This window comes from Melanostigma gelatinosum, assembly GCF_949748355.1.
Source record: "Melanostigma gelatinosum genome assembly, chromosome: 3".
NCBI classification, from domain to species: Eukaryota; Metazoa; Chordata; class Actinopteri; order Perciformes; family Zoarcidae; genus Melanostigma; species Melanostigma gelatinosum.
In genome coordinates, this window is record NC_136636.1 from 24,165,313 (window position 1) to 24,186,102 (window position 20,790).

Consider the following 20,790-nt stretch of genomic DNA (forward strand, 5'->3'; position numbering starts at 1 on the left):
ATGCTAAACTGCATTCCGTTGTCTTCGTACTTGTTCTGTGTGCAATAAAATGAAGTTGAATCTTTAACCTGATTGAAGCCCAAAGTTGTAAAAGTTTTCCAATATTTCAAAACCTGAATTGTTCAAACTAGTTTCCCCTCGAGCGTCTTCAGCAGTAAAATGCTGCTTTCCCATTGGTGAATCAGTGTCAACAATCTAATAATGTAATACAATCATATATCAGGGACTTTAACTCATATAAATGTATATTTTGAGTACATTTAGCAGATAATGCTGCTTTACTTGCAGTACTGCACTTTTGATGGAGTGTTTGGCCATCCTTTTATTTTACTTACAATAAGTAAAGGATCTCTGAATACTTCTTCCACCACTGCTGTGGCCATCGTGTACTCACAACAATGCACTATTATTAAGAGACTGCTATTATGACATATGTATTAGAATATGATAATCTGTATATATATGTAACCTATTCGTAGTATGAGTACTTATGAGTATTACGACACAAAAACATCTGCCAAAGGTACAGATTCAACGGCTGAAACTTTCCTTTATAGTAATAAATACTAATAACTGATATAGATGAGGATCAATGTTGTAAATATAGGCAGGTCTACACCACACAAAGGTTATCCTAGTAAGTGTTTAATCATGAAAAGCAAACAGAAAGAGACAAACACAATATCTGAACTGTGTTTAAGCACAGAATAAATAAAACATACATTAAGATCGTTCTACCGTGAAGTACATTTGAAGAGAAGTGAAGTCAATTCGACAAAAAGTTGTCGGCAATTCAAACACATTCTTATTTACAACACAGGACGACAGACTGGGTTCAAAAACAGGATGATTACAAATCATTTTCAGCATTTGTTTGGAAAGCGAGTGCACCGAGAGACGAACTGTAGCAGAGAGCTCACACTCTCCAAAGTCATTTCATCATGAATGAAGCTTACTTGACTCAATTTGAATGATCCTGAACTCATGAATGCCGCTCGTTTTGCACTCCAAACACTAATTCATCACAAAACAAAACAAACAGATTTGTAAACATTGCTTGACTCAGGTCAGCAGGACAGAGACAATCAGCTGTGAGAAAGTGTGAGAAAAACTGCTGACACCATAACAGACACCAGAACTGTGGTGAATATCAACACATAAACGATGAGATGACACGTGTTGGCAGCCAAGTGAATCTTTTATATCAATTTTAAAAATGGCAGAAAGCACTGGTCATTGTTGACTGAGTGAGTCTTTAAAAACACAGATATGCTTCTGCTGAAAACAGCTGAATAAAAAAAAAAGTGCTTAAAAGGCGGCGTTATGCTGAATTAGCGGTGTGGCTCATCCCACAATGCAACAGTCAAACAGCAATTCCAGCTACAATATTTTGCTTTTTAACTGACCAGGTGTTGACGTTTAGATGTTTTTGAAGAACCAGCACGCCGTCACCTTTCAGCACCTAGCGTCATGTTAGCGGTGTCATGTGATTTCATGGCTGCACTATCTGCTCTGTCAGAGACGTCCTGGAGACACTTTCCCCGCCCCCCTCCTCCATCTTGTCCTCCACCGTCACCTCCTCCTCTTCCTCAGATCGTGATGAAGCCTCCTTGGTCACTGCTGACTGACTCTGGCACCACGCAGCGACCCCTCCTCCTGGTCACGCGCCGCTTCCGGTGGAATTTAGCGTAGCAGCGAAACCCTGAGAGATGATGAACAATCACAAGGTGAATAAATCAGATGCAGCTGTAAGTCTTTAAATGTACAAGAGCAACTGGTTTACATTCGATTTAAGTCACATAAACAGCTAGATCTGCAGTGCAACAGAAGCTGTGATGAAAGTGTTGAGACCAGTTGGCGATTCCAAGGAGAATGGTGTCCAGCGAAATGTCCAAAATGCATGCTCCTTGTTAACCTGCCTCTCCAGCCTCGAGTAGCAGAGAGAGTGAAGGGGCAGAGGGGTCGTTCAGTTAAAAACGTTCGTCGAGTGCGACTCATTGATCCTTGTTCTGACTGAGGTTTGTGGAAGTTAGAGTCCATGGCTCTGAAATGTCATTCGTGTAAAGTCGATATGAACTGAAAAAGGCCTTTTAAACTCCTTCAGATCATCCATTTAACAATGCAACAACATTTTTATATGAATGTCCAACCAATTCCAACCAATGATGTCATGACATCCATCCATCAATCTGAGACTTTAAGAGACAAGGGAGGTGTGTGTGAAGCGCTACATTCTGAGCCCACACACTTCTTACGGTCCAATCAAACACGAAGGATTTGATTTAAATCCCTCTTGTACTGGACACCACGGAAATATTCCGGTTTACTGCAGAATATGTCCCAGTACAGAAGCTAAAGAGGCTATATCTTCTGTTTGACTGGGACTTTATGTGTGCTGTGTAAAGCGTGGTGCAGGAATGAGTATAAAACCCTGGAATGAGTCAGCATTTAAGCACTTCCAGTTCCTTCGACTAGTACCCAATGTGTTTTTGGTTAAATGTCTGAAATAAGGTCTGTGGTTCATACAAGCTTAAGAGATGTTAACGGTTTGTACTGCGATATAGAATGTGTCAATAAATACACCTCTCCTGATTTTTGAAGAATAAGTGGCTGAATGAGACTAAAATGTCATCACGCCGACTAGTTTGCCTTTACAGCCTCGTTGTGTTTATACTCAAGCTCATGTGACTGTGGTGTAGTTTGTTTTTAGCTTCACGTTCGCTTTTTACTGCTGCCGATTGCATTCACGCTTCAAAAATCATAAACGTGTTGTTCATTTGTGAAGATTATCATGCTGAGCAGAATGTGCAAGTATCTTAAACGTTTGTTTGCCGCAGGGCTCATCTTCTGCAGTAATCCATTGGCTTTATTGTCCAGGGAACAAGTGTGATGCTAACTTACAAACACACGTCATCCCCGCAGCACTCCATTGATAAATCCATGGTGCTGTCTGTGGTGCTGAAGTAGCAAACGGATTTGCAACTGTGACTTTTGTCAGTTTTGACTTGGCTCTGTAATACTCTCTCCAGACTATATAGCAGGGGGCGGTATTAAAAAATACCAAAGCAAAGTCGTTCATGAGGCGGTTCAGTCGTCGTTGGTAAACGAAACAAATCGCCAAAGGCTGAAACTGAAGAGAACTAAGAACTAACCCCAGATTGATAACAGCTCCAGTAGCACAGAAACAATCCATCAAATTTCCAAACTCAAAAACATTTGACACAAAACTCAACATTTCACAACACTGTGACATTTTATGTCAGTCTGCCACTAATTGTGTGCCACTCTAGGGACGCGTACCCGTCACCAGTCAATGACTTTTTAAAACGTAATGATAAACAGTGAGACTTGGAAAATAGATGCTCAAAGAGCCACAAAGTGGAGCATTGCTGTGAAGCAAAAGGTCGACATTTTACGTGATTGTTCACTCTCTGGCTGAGAGTTCGATGAAAAGAGAGAGTGCTTTCAGAGTGAATACTCCGATTTCCCCAAAATGTCAAACTATTCCTTTATAGTGACCTGTGTCTTGTGATAGTTTCCTGTTAAAATTGTGATACATCATACATCTTTTTCACAGCAGACATTTTGACTTGTAACAGCAGGAAAAGCATCACGTAAACGACGTCCCAGTAACTTATTCCAGTGAGCCAGCGCGCACAATGCCACTGAAGTTCAACTCATTCAACTAAATTCCGAGAGCAACTTTCATATCCATTTGCAGCCCAGTGTTTCACATCGAGATTAAAACAATAAACACAAAATAAAAGCAAAAATAGACGACAATAGATACAGTTTAGCAAGATATTGCAAAATCACAAAACAAAATGCTTAAAATAAATAAAAGTCAATACAAATAAATTAAAATTGAAACTTAAAAATGAACACTATAAAATGACCAGATCAAAACTATACGTCTTGCCATTCTAATATCCAGAGGCAACAGTTTCGGGGCATAAACACACTTGAGGAACTTTTTAAAAGGAAAGCGGTGGAGGAGCTCGGGGATCTGACTGGAACGTCAAATAAAAGAGAATCTCTGATGAGCGAGTTCATTTAAAAGTTCGTAAACAAGTCAATAATCTATAACATCAATTCTAAAAGATGAATGTTATTTAATACATCTGTGGTTGTTGTTTTTACTACTGTGACATGTCTGCTGTGAAACAGGTCCATAGTGCAGTTTGATACACCACACGGTGTTTAAGTCACCTGACCTCGTCCTCCTACCCGCACACCTGCTCTCCCTTCCCCTCATCAGCCCTGCACTTTATGTATCGGCCCAGTTCCTCTCACTGATGTTCAGCTGCTCTATTCTGTGCCATCGGACCACGTTCCCCTCACTCACCTTCTTCACACATGCAGTCGTCGTAGCATTTGTTGTTGAGGCCTCTGTTGTGAGGTTTACACTCATGTTGTCTCAAGTCACAACAAGAACCTGTAACGGAACGAGCACATTACACATTCACCAACCAAACACATGAGCAACATTGTAAAGGAAAGGTACTTTAACTTGCATCACAAATGATATGTTCCTTTTCATCTTCAAGGTTCTGAAAGTTCATTTATGAAACCGTTTGTTACTTTGAGACATGAGGTCCATCATACACAGTGTTGGTTGTTTCACTTTCAATAATTCTATTTTTGGGGATTTTCTCAATGGTTGGTTTGAAGTGGGCGGGGCTCAGTTGGAGAAAAGAGGACATCACATGCTTGAAACTAGAGAGTAGTAGTAGAGTCATTTTCTCATAGACTTCTATACAACCAGAGGAGTCGCCCCCTGATGGCCATTAGAGAGAATGCAGCTTTAAGACACTTCAGCATCGGCTTCCCTTTTCAGACCCCGAGGTTGCCGCCTGTGGAGAATTTCAGTATTAAACGCATTATAAGTACGATTAAATAACCCCCCTAGTGATGAGTAGAAGTGTCACAATAATAATATGTTCGTCACAATATGTTTACAATATCCTTGCTTATAGAAGATATTATGTGTTACAGTATACTAACTAATTGAATGTATTAAACCATAAAAGTATAGTCACTAAAGGTTTTTCTGATGCGCGTGTGCAGTAGGAAGCTTGAAGCCGAAATCTCCCTGCAGCCTGCCGAAGCCTCGCATCCTTCTGTTTAAAACCCTAACACGCCTGATCAAGACTGACCTGGGAGACAGTCCAGGTGGTGGTCACATGGCTCGATGGCGTCAGCGTCTTCAGTCACATTTCCACTGCTGAGGTTCTTACTCCGCCTCTTGTCTGCAGCAGGAGAGATCGATGTAAACAACAGTTTGATCCTGAAGGCGTCTGATTGATATACAGCCTCAACCAAACACATCGATTTCATTTGTCACTCAGTTGAGTTGTGCTTTTATGTCAGGTATTTGACGGTGAAGTCATTTCTGTTTGTACAAGAACACATTTTTCACTTGAATCATACACAACGATTTCAACACAGGTCCATTCAGTCTTTATAAAGTTGCTCAGTGGTGCATGAAGCAAAGAAAGTTAGATTCCGAGCTTAAATTCACCCGGATCTTACGCATCCACGGGCCAATAGAACAAGCGCACTCGCGTTTCCTTAAACCCCGCCTCCCAGCCTCGTTCTCCGGCTCATTCACATGAACGGAGGGAGGAAAAGAACTTTTTTAACTGTTATAAGTGCAACTTTTAGGACAGAATGACTTGAAAAGGGGCCTTTCATGTGTTTGTACTGGGAAGTTAATTTGCTGAAGAAAAAACAAAGAGCAGCTGATTTGCAGATGTCTCTTTCCCAATGTAAGTGTACGGAAAAAGGTCTTTGTAGGCTCCATGGCATCACGTGACGGAGCTTGAAATTGTATTTTCACGGTTTGAACACAATGTAACCTTTGCTTCAAAGGCCAGCGCTCTTCCTGGGAGCTTGGTGATACAACCATGAGGTTGACATTTTTGTTTTTCATTGAAATATCTAAACTACTGTTGGATGGATTGCCATGAAATATGCTACAGACATTCATGGACCAATGAGTAATTAAGGAAACATAAGTTTGATCCCTTGATCCTTCATCGAGCACCACCAAGAGGTACAACTTTGTCCAATATTTAGTTTTTTGACTAAATACCCACAAAACTAACAACATTCCCAGCAGCCTCAGCTGTTTGTTTTTATTATTATTTTTATAAATAAAGTCTGAGTTTGATACAGTTAATTTCCACCAAATTTGTTTTTAAATCCGGGTCTTTAACGACCACACATTCACAATTACTGCTAATAACTAACCTTTCTTCCTGGATGACGGCCAGGTGTCCACAGGCTTCATGTCCTCGTAGTCTGTCCAGTCAAAAAGCGCCATGTCCAGCGTTGGCATCACCTCTCCTTGTCCTTTTCCTCTTCCGGACCTCTGAAAAAACGAAACATAACTTGAAGTTCACTAACTCAACTTAACTTACGTTCTGTCTCTGAAATACAAACAGGACAGAGCAAAGATGCAGATGTGTAAACACTGAATTAAACATCTTCCATTAGTTTCAGCAAGCTGTGAAAGTTCATGAAACATCTTCTAAAGACAATTGTGATCAGAATATTAAGATGTGTGTTAAAGACTAATCCCAAATGTTGGTGTTATCCAGCATACGAGCCACTGGAGAGAACACGTTGAAGAGATCATTTCTGTCTCGTCAGGTTAATGGTCAGTTACTCCAGTAACTCCAGTAATTCCAGCGCAGGAGCAGTAGATGTCTATGGTTTGATTTGTTGACTGTGTTTTCTGTCAGTGCGGCAGGTAAACACGTCCAGGCTGTTCTTAATGAAACACATCAGACTTGTGTTGTGGTAATGCCTCATGGATTCATAAACCGCCCACACAGAGTCAACAGAGAAAGAAGCAGAGCTTTAAAACCCAATCGATTGGTGACAGAGAACATGACTGCCCACGGCCTGGATTACACATATATATATATATATATTCATATAACTCTGCAATAAAAGCCGTGACAAATGGCACAAAGAAGGAAGCAGAGTAGAAGTGTTACACAGTGTAATGAAGCGAGCAGGACTTTGAGACGTCTCTTGATGAATAATCGGTCCATGAAAGACATCCATCAAAAGAATAAGAATCAAAGTCTTCGTGGAAACAGAGCCATACTAGTTTCTTGCCCCCCCCCCCCCTCAGGAAATAAGCCGATATGGAAGTAACAATTACATTCATTGCAGGTGGCTGTCTGCTTGTGCTCGGCAGCTCATTAAACCATCAGCAGGAGATCGAACATTAATTAAGGAAGTCATCATCGCAATGCTCGCGCCACTGGAGCAATTGTTCCAGAAAGGCTTTTTTTTCTTCTGTGCTCCAATAATATTTGGCCGCTCTCATAGTAAAGACGCACACAGACTCGGGCCGCCAGATGACGGAGGGAGCCATCACACAGAGCCTCCCCGACTTCTTTCAAAACTTCAACCAGTTGCTGAAAATGTGGATACGATGTACATATCACTCTGGTAGATTTTTTTCCTGAATGCGGGGCGGTATAATCTAGCATGAAATGGAATATACTCATGCAAAGAACCTCAAAATTGTACATATACTTTACCTTACATTGCATCACTGGATCCAATGTTTGGGGGGCCTGATGAGAATTAGCCTTCTGTGCTAACTTTAGCTCATTTATTATGCTTTCTGTTAATTGTCCTTTTCCAATAAGCTATAAAATAAAAATGAACAGGTTTTATTGAAGTCAGGTGGTACAAGATCTGACATGTTTATTCCAGATCACTGGATTAAAGTCTTGTCTGTCGTATTGGGTTTAGTAGCTGGATCTGGATGAGACCACATTGTAATCAATGATAACAACTGAAGCATCTTTTCAGAAGAACGTCTTCAATCGAAACTCCAGTCCAGTGATTCGGTCCCCTTTCCATGAATTTCTTTTCCAGCAACATCTCGACTGTCTTCAGCCGCGCTCCTCCACAAAACTGCTGTCACTCATCATGTGACTGAGGCAGATATGTTTCCCATGGACGCCTTACAAGCTGCTGGGTGTTTGTAGCGGCAGCTGCGACGAATGTCGAAGCTTTCACTGACATCAGGTTCTCAACGAGTCTCGTCTGTAACCGTTCCAGGATTGAAGGAGGTTGGAGAAAACATGTTGGGTTGTTCCCCATATAAATGCTGTTTATGCTGTTGAAGCATCATGCTGGGTGAGTGTGACAGGTGGAGAGTGGTGCCCCACACCCACCAAAGAATAAAGACTCTCCGTGCTCCCATACATTTTGTCCTGCCATGCTTTTAATAAAAGAGCAGGAAGGTGGTTACAGGAAATGTGCTGCTGGACTCTGAACTGTGTGATTTTGATCCCAGCGGCGTCGTTTTATTATACAGAACACGGCCGTATCTATCTTACGCACTGACCGGGAGCCAGCGGCCTGCTGGAGGATATTTTTCACAGGCAGCACTTTCAGGTTCACACTGTTTGTCATTTCCGAGATGAGCTATGAGGTTTTGCGGCAGCATAACGGCAGTAATGGGGCCCATTTTCGCTCTATTTCCCCCGCACACTGGAATCACACTGGGGCACAACAGACGCAGCCCTTTAATAAGCACTTTGGGTTTCCGCCGGGGTTACCTGGGGTTTGGTGGAGGCCGGGGGCAGCGTTGGGGGATGCTCGTTCATCACCGTGGTAACCATGGAGGAGCCGGAGCCGAAGACGGCGGCGATGGGGGAGGGGGTGTCACCGGGCGGGGTCATGCTGAGGGAGGGGGAGGCGGCGGAGGAGGAGGGAGGATCCTCGAACAAATCTCTGTCCTTAAACGCAGAGCTGAGCTCTGGCTCTGGAAGAAAGCCTGGAGGGACAGGAGGAGAAAACATCATGGTGTCACAGATATGTAATGTCATGAAGAGATATATTTACTTTTCTCTTTCTGTTATTATATTTTATATCATTGTGAAACTGTACTGAATGACTTCCTTATTAGAGGACGTTAATAAAGAGAACGTGACACACTGCAGCTGCCCTTTTAAAGTACGTATAGTGCATTCAGTATGCATTCAACTGAGACGTACTACTTCCTTATAACAGTGCACCTTGAACTTATATCGGCTGTGCTGAGGATTGTGGGGCAGAAAGGCATGCTGGCTTGCATACTGCAAAATGTGACTGGATGCAGTAGGACATCCTGGTATTTTTGGATACTGCATTTGAGAAACTAAATCTTAACACAGTATCTAAATGAAATCTTTTTCTGCCATCCTTAATACTATGGTAGTATGGGTATATTGGAACGCACAGTGAGTTTGTGTGATGTTTGACTCTGATGAAGGCGTCAATACATTAGTCCTCTACCAAAGTTGGTTGGCCTTATCTCCGTGTGTTCCAGTATATTTTTCGGGAGAAAATATGATATCAATTCTGATGTGTTATGAGCACAAAATTCAGCATTAGAATATAGAAGCAAACTTCTATAAAGAGTTAATGAAGTGGGAAGACTATGTCCGAACAAAAGGAAAAAAAGCACATTTCCTCCCTAAAAACTCACAGCAAGGTCCATTTAGTAGCTGAACTGGAGCTTTTGAATGAAACAAATGATCTTCCTCCGCCGACTGAGTTCGGCTTCTTGTCATTGAGATGTTTAAATATCCAACCAGCGCTGTCGGGAATTGTGTCTTAAAAGATAAAAATCTAAAATTCATCTAAAATTGACGGTGTGATATGAACCGAAGCTAAGTGGCTCTGTGGTGGGATGGCTAGTCTTCCCCCCACCCAAAGCTCTTTAACACTACATGTTATTCACCCATTCACACACTGATAGCAGGGGCTCCCATGCAAGGTGCCATCTGCCCATCAGGACTATCTAATCATTCACACCCATTCGTACACCGCATGAACACCCTACGGGGACAATTTTGGATTAAGTGTCTTGCCCAAGGACACATCGACATGGACTAGTGGACCGCAGTTCCTCTGATTGAAGGATGACCTGCTCTACCACTGAGCCACCACTTCAGCACAGTGGAGATGTTCAAATTTCACGTGTGGTTCCTCCAGCATGCAGTGAAAAGTCACATTTTAAAAAATTCAACAGCTCTTTTTCCAGAAACAAGGTCTCGGTTCCTCTGAATGAATCCACAGAGCTCGCAGTGTGACGCCTGCGAATCATCTGAAGTCGCCGTGCAGAACATTGTTTATGCATGGAGTTGTATTAATGATGTGAGTATCGTCATATCTGTTCTATTGACAGCATGTACAGTCGAAGCATTCGTCTTATTATTTACACCTCTGCATTTCCTCCTGCCGCGTGTCACAAGGTCTTCCATGGAAAAAAGCCTGTAGCTCCTGGTTGCTTATGCAACACTGGACCGTACTGCAGTTGTGGATCAATGACCTGCAAGTCTGGATCGGCTCACCTTTTCCATGCCGCTCCTTGTCACGTCGACTCCCCTGTCTCCTTTGCTCAAAATGGTGACCGTGTCCATTCCCGTGTCCATGTCCCCGTCCTTTGCGTGTCCCCAGAAGCTGGTTTTCCCGGGTCTGGGACGGACTCTTCATGCTCATTCGAAGTCTGTCTCTGTCCCTGGCCGGGCCCGCCTCCAGTCTCACCGGGCTCAAACTCTCCAGGCCCGTCCCGTCATCCTCGGGCCTGGCGAGGGGGTGCAGCGGCCTGCGGGAGAGCAGCCCAGCTCCGCCTTTGGCAGCGCGGGCCCCCTGGCCCCCTTGCCCTCCGCGGTCCCTGCTGTAGCGGTGGCCCTGTAGACCCTGCAGAGGGTGCTGCAGGGCGTTGCTGCCACCCGCTGAGGTCGCCGCCTGTCTCCTCTTGCCGTGAGGAGCTCCGGGCTCAGCGCTGCGTGACAGCGTCAGGGTGGCAAACAAGAGCGCCAGGAGGAGACTCCAGGAGAGAGCCATTGTCTGTCCAGCACAACGCCACCTGCCGGAGAGAAGAAACACATCTCAATACTCCACACACTCTGAGATTCAAATCATCAACCTTCGGTAGATTTGATCAGACGAAACTATCTGACCGGCTTCTACTTGGTGAACTCATTTTGAAGGATTAAATCCCGAGCTGAATCGATTCGTTTATTAATTGAGAAGTGAACTGGCTGGAAGGACAATACTCAGCAGTTATTTTTTAAGCTACTTTTTCAAGAAAGAAATTCAAAATATGACTTTAATTTATGATGATTTCTTTGTCTTATATGTACGTTAGCTGAATATGCAACCATATCTTTATATAAGCGTATAAATAAGGCAGATTTTAGGCTTTCTGTAAAATGACACGCAAAAAAGCAAGCATGGCTTTCTTATGGCACGCTGAATGACAAAAAAAGACTGTTGTGTCAATTGTACGCCATTTGGTGAGAATGGTGTGGAGTTTTTTAGGGTTCCCAACTGTTGGACGGATAAAACAAGCAATGAGAAGAAACCACTTTGGTGTTCAGGAAACAGTGGTTGGATTTTTTTTGTCCTTGAAAGTGTATTTGCAAGAATTTGACAACAATTCTGGATATATATATATATATATATATATATATATATATATGAATCGCAAAGCAATAATTATGGCCTTCCCAAGCATGTTAGCATGCTGACGTTAGCATTTAGTGCAAAGCCACACAGTGCAGGTACAGCCTTTCAGAGCCGCCAGCATGGCTGCAGACTTTCAGTTTGAATGTAGTCTTTCACCAACAGAAGAATCAGAAGCTTTTACATTCATTCTGACAGGAAACCTCCAGCCTCACGTCCCTCAAAAGAGCGTCTTTACCTTCAGCTCTGAGGTGTTTAATGCAGAAGCTCCTATCAGACTCCACACACGTTGTGTGTCCAATCTTCCACTGTGTTCATTCTTCCATCACTGTCCTGCAAATTCAGTCGACATCCCTCTCAGCCTCTTGGGCGGCCCTTTAATCTGGACTCGCTGATAAAGAGGTGGACAGCCACTTTACTTCCTAGCCTTCATTGCTGTACATTCACGCCTCGCTCAGTATGAGACACTGCACTGCTCACGTCCTTCATCGCTGCCTATTCAGTGTTCTCGAGTCCTCCGACCGGGCCTTTCATTACAAGAGTCAACACATGTGAGGTGTGACTGAAATATCAGGTTCTGTGTGTCTGCATTAGAGGCCCGGCACCTTCAACAAACGTAAATATAATGATGGCGTTTTTATTCCTATCTGAAGGTTCAAAGCTACGTCACAGTCATACGTCAAAAGCTACGTCACATATCATCAAACAATACCATGGCGATCATACAGGTACAATACTATTGATATGTAATTATCCAAATCGAGACACGTGACACAACTCTTCTTCTTCTTCTTCTGTCTGGCTATCATCGGGGTGATGTTTGATGTTATTTCTGACAAAACACCATAGATACTGAACAAAACAATGTCATAATCATTTTCTGTAAAAATCTTCATTCACTGAGTAGATATTGACGGCTTATGATGAACGACTGGATTTGTTTAGCAGTGTTCTGAAAAGATGGTTGTAATATGTTTTGGAGTAATGGTCATTTGTATATTTTTATTTTCTTTATCAAATAAGAGTAAAACACAAGGTTTGTTTTTGAAGATGGTGATGACAATGTTTTGAATACTATGATGACTGTAAGACAATTTGAAGCAACCTAAGACGTGTAAAGCGTGTAGAGAGTTGTGCGACGTGTTTTCATCTTGACAGACATAATGAAAGAACGCCAGCTCTTCTCGTTTGTCGTGGCCTGTCAGAGTTGTTCCACTTTAACACGTGGAGACGATCTATCGGCAGAGACGCGCATGACGCCATTACGGCCTTTGTGTTGAAATACAAACGCCAGTGCAGGGCACACAGAAAATCAGTGTGGGAGAGGTATTGAGCTGCTGGTGATGGTGTGTGTGTGTGCGTGTGCGTGTGTGTGTGTGTGTGTGTGTCAGCGAGGTGGAGTTAAGGGGTTGATAAGGTCCCTGCTCTTTCATCACACTGACTGGGTTATTTAGTTGTTTCTAAAAACAGGGCCAAGGTTGTGTGTGTGTGTGTGTGTGGGGGGGGGTGCTGGTGATGTCGGGGGATATTTGCAGTGCAAGTGCAGGCAGCGCCCCGAGGGATTTGGAGGGCTGGCCTCTGGGAGTTCCACCAGCTGTGCAGTTTGCAAACAAGAGTGCGAGGCTGTCTGCTGAGGTGAGACCTTTATCTCCAAACAGGCCTACCGAGTGTTGGGGGGGGGGGGGGGGGGCAACCAGCCGTGTCACACACAAAAGTGTTTAGCCGGGATTACGATCGGTCTGTTTGACGCATGAGGTGCTGGTGCTGCTGGACCCTGTACGGCCAAAAGGGTCATTTCATTTCTGAAAACAAAGGAAGCGTCCAAACTTAACTGAGGGGAGGGGCAGAGGGTTGTCTAACGATCACATCTCTCTTGGGTATAAAGCCATTTTGGGAAACACACTCTTTTGCTTCATTTAAGAGAGTTCGATGAGAAGAAATGAAGCCTGAAGCCAATTAGCATAGCTTAGCATAAAATAAACGGGTGGGAAGCGCCTTAACCTGGGTCCTTCCAAAGGTGACAAAATCTACCAGTACCTGAAGAGCACAATTAACGTGCTACATCTGGTTGTTGTTTGCAATCTCTTCAGAATCCAAAGGTGTGAAACCGTCAATTTTGTATTCATACAGGAAGTTACCGACACACAGGTTCGGATGCACAGGAATAAGTTAAACATCTCTTTTGTGCTGCATGTTTCACTGAGCAGCAGCTGAAACAGACTGATGGTGAAAAGAACAACACCACAGGATGCCACCCTCAACTCTGTACAGTGAATATGAAGCTACAGCCAGCAGTTGCTTAGCTTAGCTTAGCATAACTAGTCTCTGCAGAAGTGTAAGAGGTGTGGTGTTACAGGGAATACTTAAGGCACCAGTGGACTCCATCAGAACTGCGTGTCGGATGGTTGAACAGCTTGGGAAACCCACCGAACAACATCTTACCGACGGCAGAATTTGTGTGTGAATTTGTGTAACTTTCAAGAGCCGACGGGAGAGACGTTATCCCCATATTTAAACGGTTACTGCGTGTCACCTCTCTCCATGGCACCTTTTGAGAACATCTGTTGTTGACAATTACTAACAAAGGCATGATTTTCTAGAACAACCTGGCACTTGCTGCTTTCCGTCAAGAAATAGTCCCGCACATAAAACCACAAGTGTCTTTATTGTACTCTTTTTGTACAAACTAAAGAAAAATGTCTGAATTAGTGAGCTTTAGAGGTTTGTTACTTTTGGACAGAGGCCGGGAAGCAGTTTCCCCCTGTTTTCAGTCTTTGTGCTAAGCTAAGCTAACCTCCAGCTTCGTATATGTGGTATCGTTCCTCTCATTTAACTGTCAGCAAAAAATCTAACAAGCATATCTCCCAAAATCTTGAAATATTCCTTTATCGAAATTCTCCACCTCAAGAAATCTTCCCTTTGAGAATCAAATACTGAGATAGATTATTGGTGTAATATTTCTTTAATACCAGCAAGATTCTGTCAATTTGTCTTCAGTCTAGTTGGATCAAAAGAAGAAACAGCAGATGCATCCATTTCTTGTCTGAGCTTGTTGACACTCAAAATGTTTTGCAGAAATACAATCAACTGAGGTGGAGATAACAGCCGAAGCTGAGCAACAGCCACGGCGACATGACCCGTGGACAGAAAAATGTATTTTCCCGACATAAAAGAAAGATGCGACGCCTCCATAGAGACAGGACGCACCACGCGTCAACCCCATCAAATCTAAGGCCTGAATAGGCCTGTCTCATGTGAAAGAGAAGGCAGGCGGTGATGGAGGTGTGTGTATGTGTGTGTGTGTCTGGGTGTGGGGGGGGATCAAGTGTCTCAGCGCAGCAGTGCCCTGCTTTCCTCTCTCCGACTTTCATGTGCCGCTAACAGGTGGTCCTTTGAGGAGACACAGGATGGGGACGATAATGGAGCTCTCTGGGTGGCATGCCGGGGTCTTACGCAGAGTCTCTTGTGTGTGATAAACAACCTCCGCTAACAACACGGCCTCCTGCCACAGTCACTGCTGTGCGTGGCTGTGTGTTGCAGAGGCAGAGCGTCTGCTCTACTGAGGCGATGGGTCCGATTGACGGGTCTCGTTCCCAAAAGAGATAACCCACCGTTTGAGCTGCCTTCTACTTATGGGTGTAAGAGAAAACCGATACACTTGAGTATACAATATTATGTTTTGTGATACTGTATTGATCTTTAATTAATAGTTAACAAGAACAACAGATTTGTGGCATATCTAGATTGCACAAAAAGTTGTGCTATGAGTATGATGTTGCATGTTACCCTGCAGAACTTGTTTTACTCAGATTTGATGCATATGGTGGTGTGTTCTTCATACTCTAGCAGTTTTCCTCAACTTATTATCGTGATACGTATCATATCACCAGATTCTCATCAATACACAGCCACTGTTCAGAAAGAATTGAAAAGAAATAATGAAAACAGGTTGAAAACATATTGAACTCACATTATTACAATGTTTTTCTGCTGAGAAAAGTTATGGTTGTTTACCTGCAGACGTTTCTGTTTTTCTCTAAACCCTTCTCACTGGTTTGAAGTGGGCGGGGCTCTGTTGGTAAAACCGTCTGATGTCAATCAAATGTGATAATTGTTCAAAAACGACGCTGAAGGACGTATTTTTACTTTGACTTTAGTCGTGAATATTTATTGTTGGAGAAAAAGATTTAGGATTTGAAATCCAAATATGGATAAGGACTTTACCAAAATATGTCAGATCATCTTTTAGTTTGATTTCATTTTTAAGTTGATTTGTTTTGAACACAGAGGCTGTTCAGATAGAACGTGTGGTCCTAGAGACCTTTTGTTAATGTGATAGCATCACAGCCGTGCATGATGGAACTCTAGAGACTTTACAGGTGTGTGGAGTTGAAATCAAAATGGAGAATCAGTTAGAAGATGGCTGTGGTACAAACAAGGGGGCCGGGTTCATTGTCCCCCCCCCCCCCCCCTCCCCCCTCCCACACACACACACACACACACTTCACATCCCTAGCTCTTTTTGGCATCAAGGCAAGTGTGATCACATCACAAGATGAATCTCTGTAATTGCAAAAACTGAGGACCGGACCATGTGGAGGACCGACGTTAGCTGAACGACCCCAAGAGTGCAAAATAACGGACACATCTGCATCTGCATGTATGAAAACGTTCTTCAGTGTGATTTCAGATTTTATTACTATTCGCAAATGATTTGCAGTGAAACAAATAAATCAGAAAATACACTTCAACTTTGAGAATCACAAGGTGTCCTGGTTTAGATAACTGGTTTAGATAACTGCCATTATAGCAGCACCAATGATAGAGTGATTTTATCGCCACTTAAATGCCCTCACAGCCAACAGAACAACAGCAAAATGAAACTGCTGGTAATAATGTAGTTTTACGAACACTATGCGATAAAAATGTGCATGTGTGTGTTGAGCACACACTCTGAAGTTCACAGCACACTATTAAGATGCGTCTATGATCCGCTATGAAGTGGAGAAGATGCTCCTGACGTCAGGGGGAATCCGCTGTGTGTGAATTATTAAAAGAATATGAAGCAACAAATAACTAAAGGTTCTTGAAAGTTCTTTATGTCTCTCTCTGACCTCAGTCTGGAGGTTGTAATGTGGAGTTCATGGGCGTCTGAGCTCAGCTATGCATGAAAGGAAAATATGAACGGCAATATCACATACAATGAAATCTTAAAATCAATTCTACATTATTTTTTTTTAGGAAGCCAGAGCCGGGGAGCTAAAATTAGTTTCCACTTTTAATGGAAACACAATATATTTATGTGTGTGTGTGTGTGTGTGCGTATGTGTGTTTGTGTGTGTGTGTGTGTGTGTGTGTGTGTGCGTGTGTGTGTGTGTGTGTGTGTGTGTATGTATGTGTGTGCCAGAAGTGTGGAAGTGTGAGACGGCCGCCAGGGAAACATGAACGAGAGCAGAGTGCGATAAGTATTAAATGATAGGTAATCTTGAAAGAAATTGCAAAGGGGGCACTGTACGGCTGCATGATTCAGATCTGATGAGATCTGAGTCTGTGATCAGTCTCTTCAGTGCTGTGACACACTAGTTATAAAAATATACTTAACTTAAGGTGAAAGCGGAAAATATTAAACTCTGTGTGTGTGTGTGTGTGTGTGTGTGTGTGTGTGTGTGTGTGTGTGTGTGTGTGTGTGTGTGTGTGTGTGTGTGTGTGTGTGTGCGCATCTTTTAGCTTCACCTGCTGTGACACCAAACCTCCAGGAGCCATCTGCTCCTGTTGTTTTATCTCTCGTAGCAACCAGCGGGGCCATAAGGATCCAGCAAACAAAGACTCCAGACACATGCTGTTGAGGCAGAGCCGTCATGTCAGCCAGAGGCCACCTTCAAGGTTTGCTTCTTCTCCTGGCCACATACTGAGAATAAAAGCCCCCAAAAAAAAAATATGTTCGTGCTCGCTAGATGAGAAGATATGAAGCCAGAAGCCAATTAGCGTAGCTTAGCTGAAGAAAACAGGTGGGAAACAGCTTCCATCCGAAGGTGACGAAATCGACCCTTTGAACATCATCTGTGGTTTGAAGTGTAAAACGGACAATTCCAGTTATTATTCCTCCAGAGAATACAGTCCCACGCAGGTAAATATCTAAATATCTCCTTTCCGCTGCACGCTTCACTGAGCAGCAGCTTAAAAGGACATGACAGATAATGAGAAGGGAAAAAAACGCAGGGTGCAATATAATAGTCACAAAGAAAAATAAAGTGTGATCTGTCGTGACACAAAAACAATCCAGCTTCGTTGAATGTTCAGCCATTCCTCTCTCCGTGTTTAAGTAATGACGCTGAATATTTGATGGTTAAACACTTACTGTCAAATCTCTCATCTCGGGTACAATAGGTCTCGTTTGCGCCACCAAATTATCATAAATATCAGCTCAATAACAAGCACCCAAATTACAGCTGCAGTTAATGCCTCTGCATAATGAACACCTCTGCCAAGCTGCAGTTAACACCATAAAGCTTCATTTCCACAAGGGCCGGTACTACTGACTCCAGCAATATGAAAGTGCTTGTTCTCCCACAATCCAAACTATATCGGTGGGATTCACACATCAACTGGGAGGGTTTTTGCACTCTTTGTAGGTGTGTTGGATGGCAAAGGCTCCTGGAAGCAACAGAGGGCAATTTAAATAAAAGAAAAAAAGAGACATAAGGAAGGTCCATCTGTCAGCAAGTGAGCCGGAGCAAGAGAAGAAGAAAACACTAATTGATTCAGTGGTAATTTGGTCGCAGGTACAACAGATGTGAGACCAGAACATTATCACTGATGCGCGGAAACATGAGCGACATCCTGCGACGTGGGCCCCAGTTTAAGCGCACTGAGGCCTGCACACACACACGCACACACACACACACACACACACACACACACACACACACACACACACACACACACACACACACACACACACACACACACACACACACACACACACACACACACACACTGAGACAATCAGTGCATGCACACAAGTACACACTCACAGCGGGGACACCTCCTCCAGACACCCACATGGAGGCATGCTCCAAAAATGCTGTGAGACACAAACAGCACCATGAAGCAGAGCAAGAGGCGTCCCACAGAGAAGAGAGAGAATGAGAGAGACAAAAGGGAGGGGGGGGGAGGAAGGGGAGAAACTGAGAGGAATGGAGAAAATAAGATGTAATGCAGAGAGAGAGAGAGGGGAGAGGGAGAGGAATGAAAGCGGGGGAGAGAGAGAGACAGAGGGAGGATTTATCCTGTCTTAATTGGAACAAAGTGTCGGTGGCGTCTTTCATTTCGTGGCAGATAAGGACACCAGTTGAAGCACAGCGAAACAAAAACAACCCAAACATATTTGGCTTCCGAGACCAGCAACAAAACTTGCTCTTTGCGAACCCGTTAAATGTGGACACCTGGGCCTGTGTCTGTGGACGCTCCACATGGGAACAGTTTGACCGGTCAGCGGGGGTGGTGGGACGAGGCGCTTCTGTTTAGAGGCGATCAAGTGAAGCATGTAAACGCATTATATGAACCAAAAGTCCCCCCCCCCCGCTCTGTCTCTCTTTTGGTAGGAAGCGAGCGGCATTGACTGCCTGCCAATGTTGGAAGTCTTGATCAAACAGATGCAGCCACGTTTCTGCGTTCAATCAGTTCCACCCCACCATGGGGGAAAGTGGGCGGATGTTTAGCGATGTAGCCTTTTGGCTAAAACAAAGACGTTTGACTGACAGATGGACTAATTCTTTAAAGGTCGATTCAATCCTTGTTTAACACGTTGAGACTGAACATTCTACATCTTGCTGATGGATGATGAACATTTGAATTATTTCATGCACTTTCTTTTTGGAAAATAACTCAATAAATTTCCACTTGAGAATCAAATGATGTCCTCAGGTTATCTTTAATCTTTCATGTGATTCACTGATTAGTGAAGGTGAGCTTTGTTTTGGTCCGAGGGTGGACTCACTGTGGGGGTCCCTCCTCACTCTAATGACCCTGCTGATTGGCCTGCTATTAATAAGCATCAATTCCTTCATGTGAGTCCACAAATAACGCTGAGCGGCCCTGTTCCACGTTTAATTCCAGGGTGTCACACTGAGACTCCCAACTTTAATCAACCCACTATCCCTCCTTTCCTTTATTATCACTCTCTCTCACTCACACACACACACATGCACACACACGCACGCACACACCGTTTCACCCTGTCTTTGGTGTGCAGGGAGCAACAATGAGCTGTCAAGAAGAGATAATGGCTGCAATCATTTCTGATTCTCATCACCATTCATCCAATGAATTCCTCGGCGACGTTGACGTGCTTTTGAAGCATGACAGGAATAAAACACCGACATCACCGACAAAAGTTCAACTGATCATCCGGTTTTCCGGCATCAGATCCAATTTGCTCTTCGCGAACAGTGCTCTCAATGGTAAAAACGCCTCTTTTTTATCAGTGAAACTGGGAACAAAACCATTTGCATTCATTTAGTTTTTTCTTTTTTTTTTTTACTTCTGTCACATGACGCGACATTGGTGCGTTTTTACGCGCAGATTGAAATCACGGCAATCTGAAGAAACAGTGCACACTGGATATTGTGCAGGTCACTTGTAATAAACCTGTAATGTTAATGACGAGTCAATAGCTGCAGGACTATGTGGACAATCCACTGCATGAGTAAGATACAATAAGCTATATAAAATGACGTAAATGACCATGAAGTCACTGTAAACTCATTCGAGCACCGCAGAAACAGCGCAAACCCCGTCAGGGGCAATAAAGCCAACGACAGGAGCGGGTTTATGTTCAGGAAAACGCTAACAACCGACCCCGGCACTTACACTGGAAACACCGTGTATGAAGATAATTCCTCCTTACCCGTGTGTTTGTTGGTTGGTTGTTGTCGTTTTCCCTTTGTTGTTGTTTACGCTTTGAACAGCAGCTCAGTCATATGGCTGCAGGCTGACAGCGGCGGCAGCTCCGTAGTCCGCTCTCCGTGCACCCCGGGATGTGCCGAGCATCCGGACCGTCTCCTGCCTCTTATGAGGAGGAGAGTCACCACCTGCTCCGCGTGTGCGCGCGCTGCCGACTGCACGTCCGCGTGAGGGAGGGAGGGAGGGAGGGCTGACGGGTCGGCGAAGGCTTGTCCCAGCAAGAGCGGAGGCAGCAATAAGTGGAGTTAGTGTTGTTAGTAGTACCTGTAGGCCTACTTTATGTTGATTTCCCGGAGGTAGAGACCAAGATGACGAAAGGCTGAGATGCATCAGAATTTT

General features: G+C 43.7%; 1 protein-coding gene across 1 annotated transcript; it reads right to left on the bottom strand.

The window, feature by feature from the left end:
- Positions 1–1,589: 1,589 nt before the first annotated feature.
- Positions 1,590–20,514, bottom strand: draxina (dorsal inhibitory axon guidance protein a; the record flags this gene model as incomplete). Its single annotated transcript, XM_079266361.1, has 7 exons — positions 20,396–20,514; positions 10,371–10,888; positions 8,592–8,809; positions 6,253–6,373; positions 5,157–5,249; positions 4,346–4,435; positions 1,590–1,702 (listed from the first exon to the last, which is right to left on the bottom strand). The coding sequence occupies exons 2-7, from the start codon at positions 10,864–10,866 to the stop codon at positions 1,590–1,592; spliced, it is 1,131 nt and encodes a 376-aa protein (XP_079122487.1). The 5' UTR covers positions 10,867–10,888; positions 20,396–20,514.
- Positions 20,515–20,790: the final 276 nt, after the last annotated feature.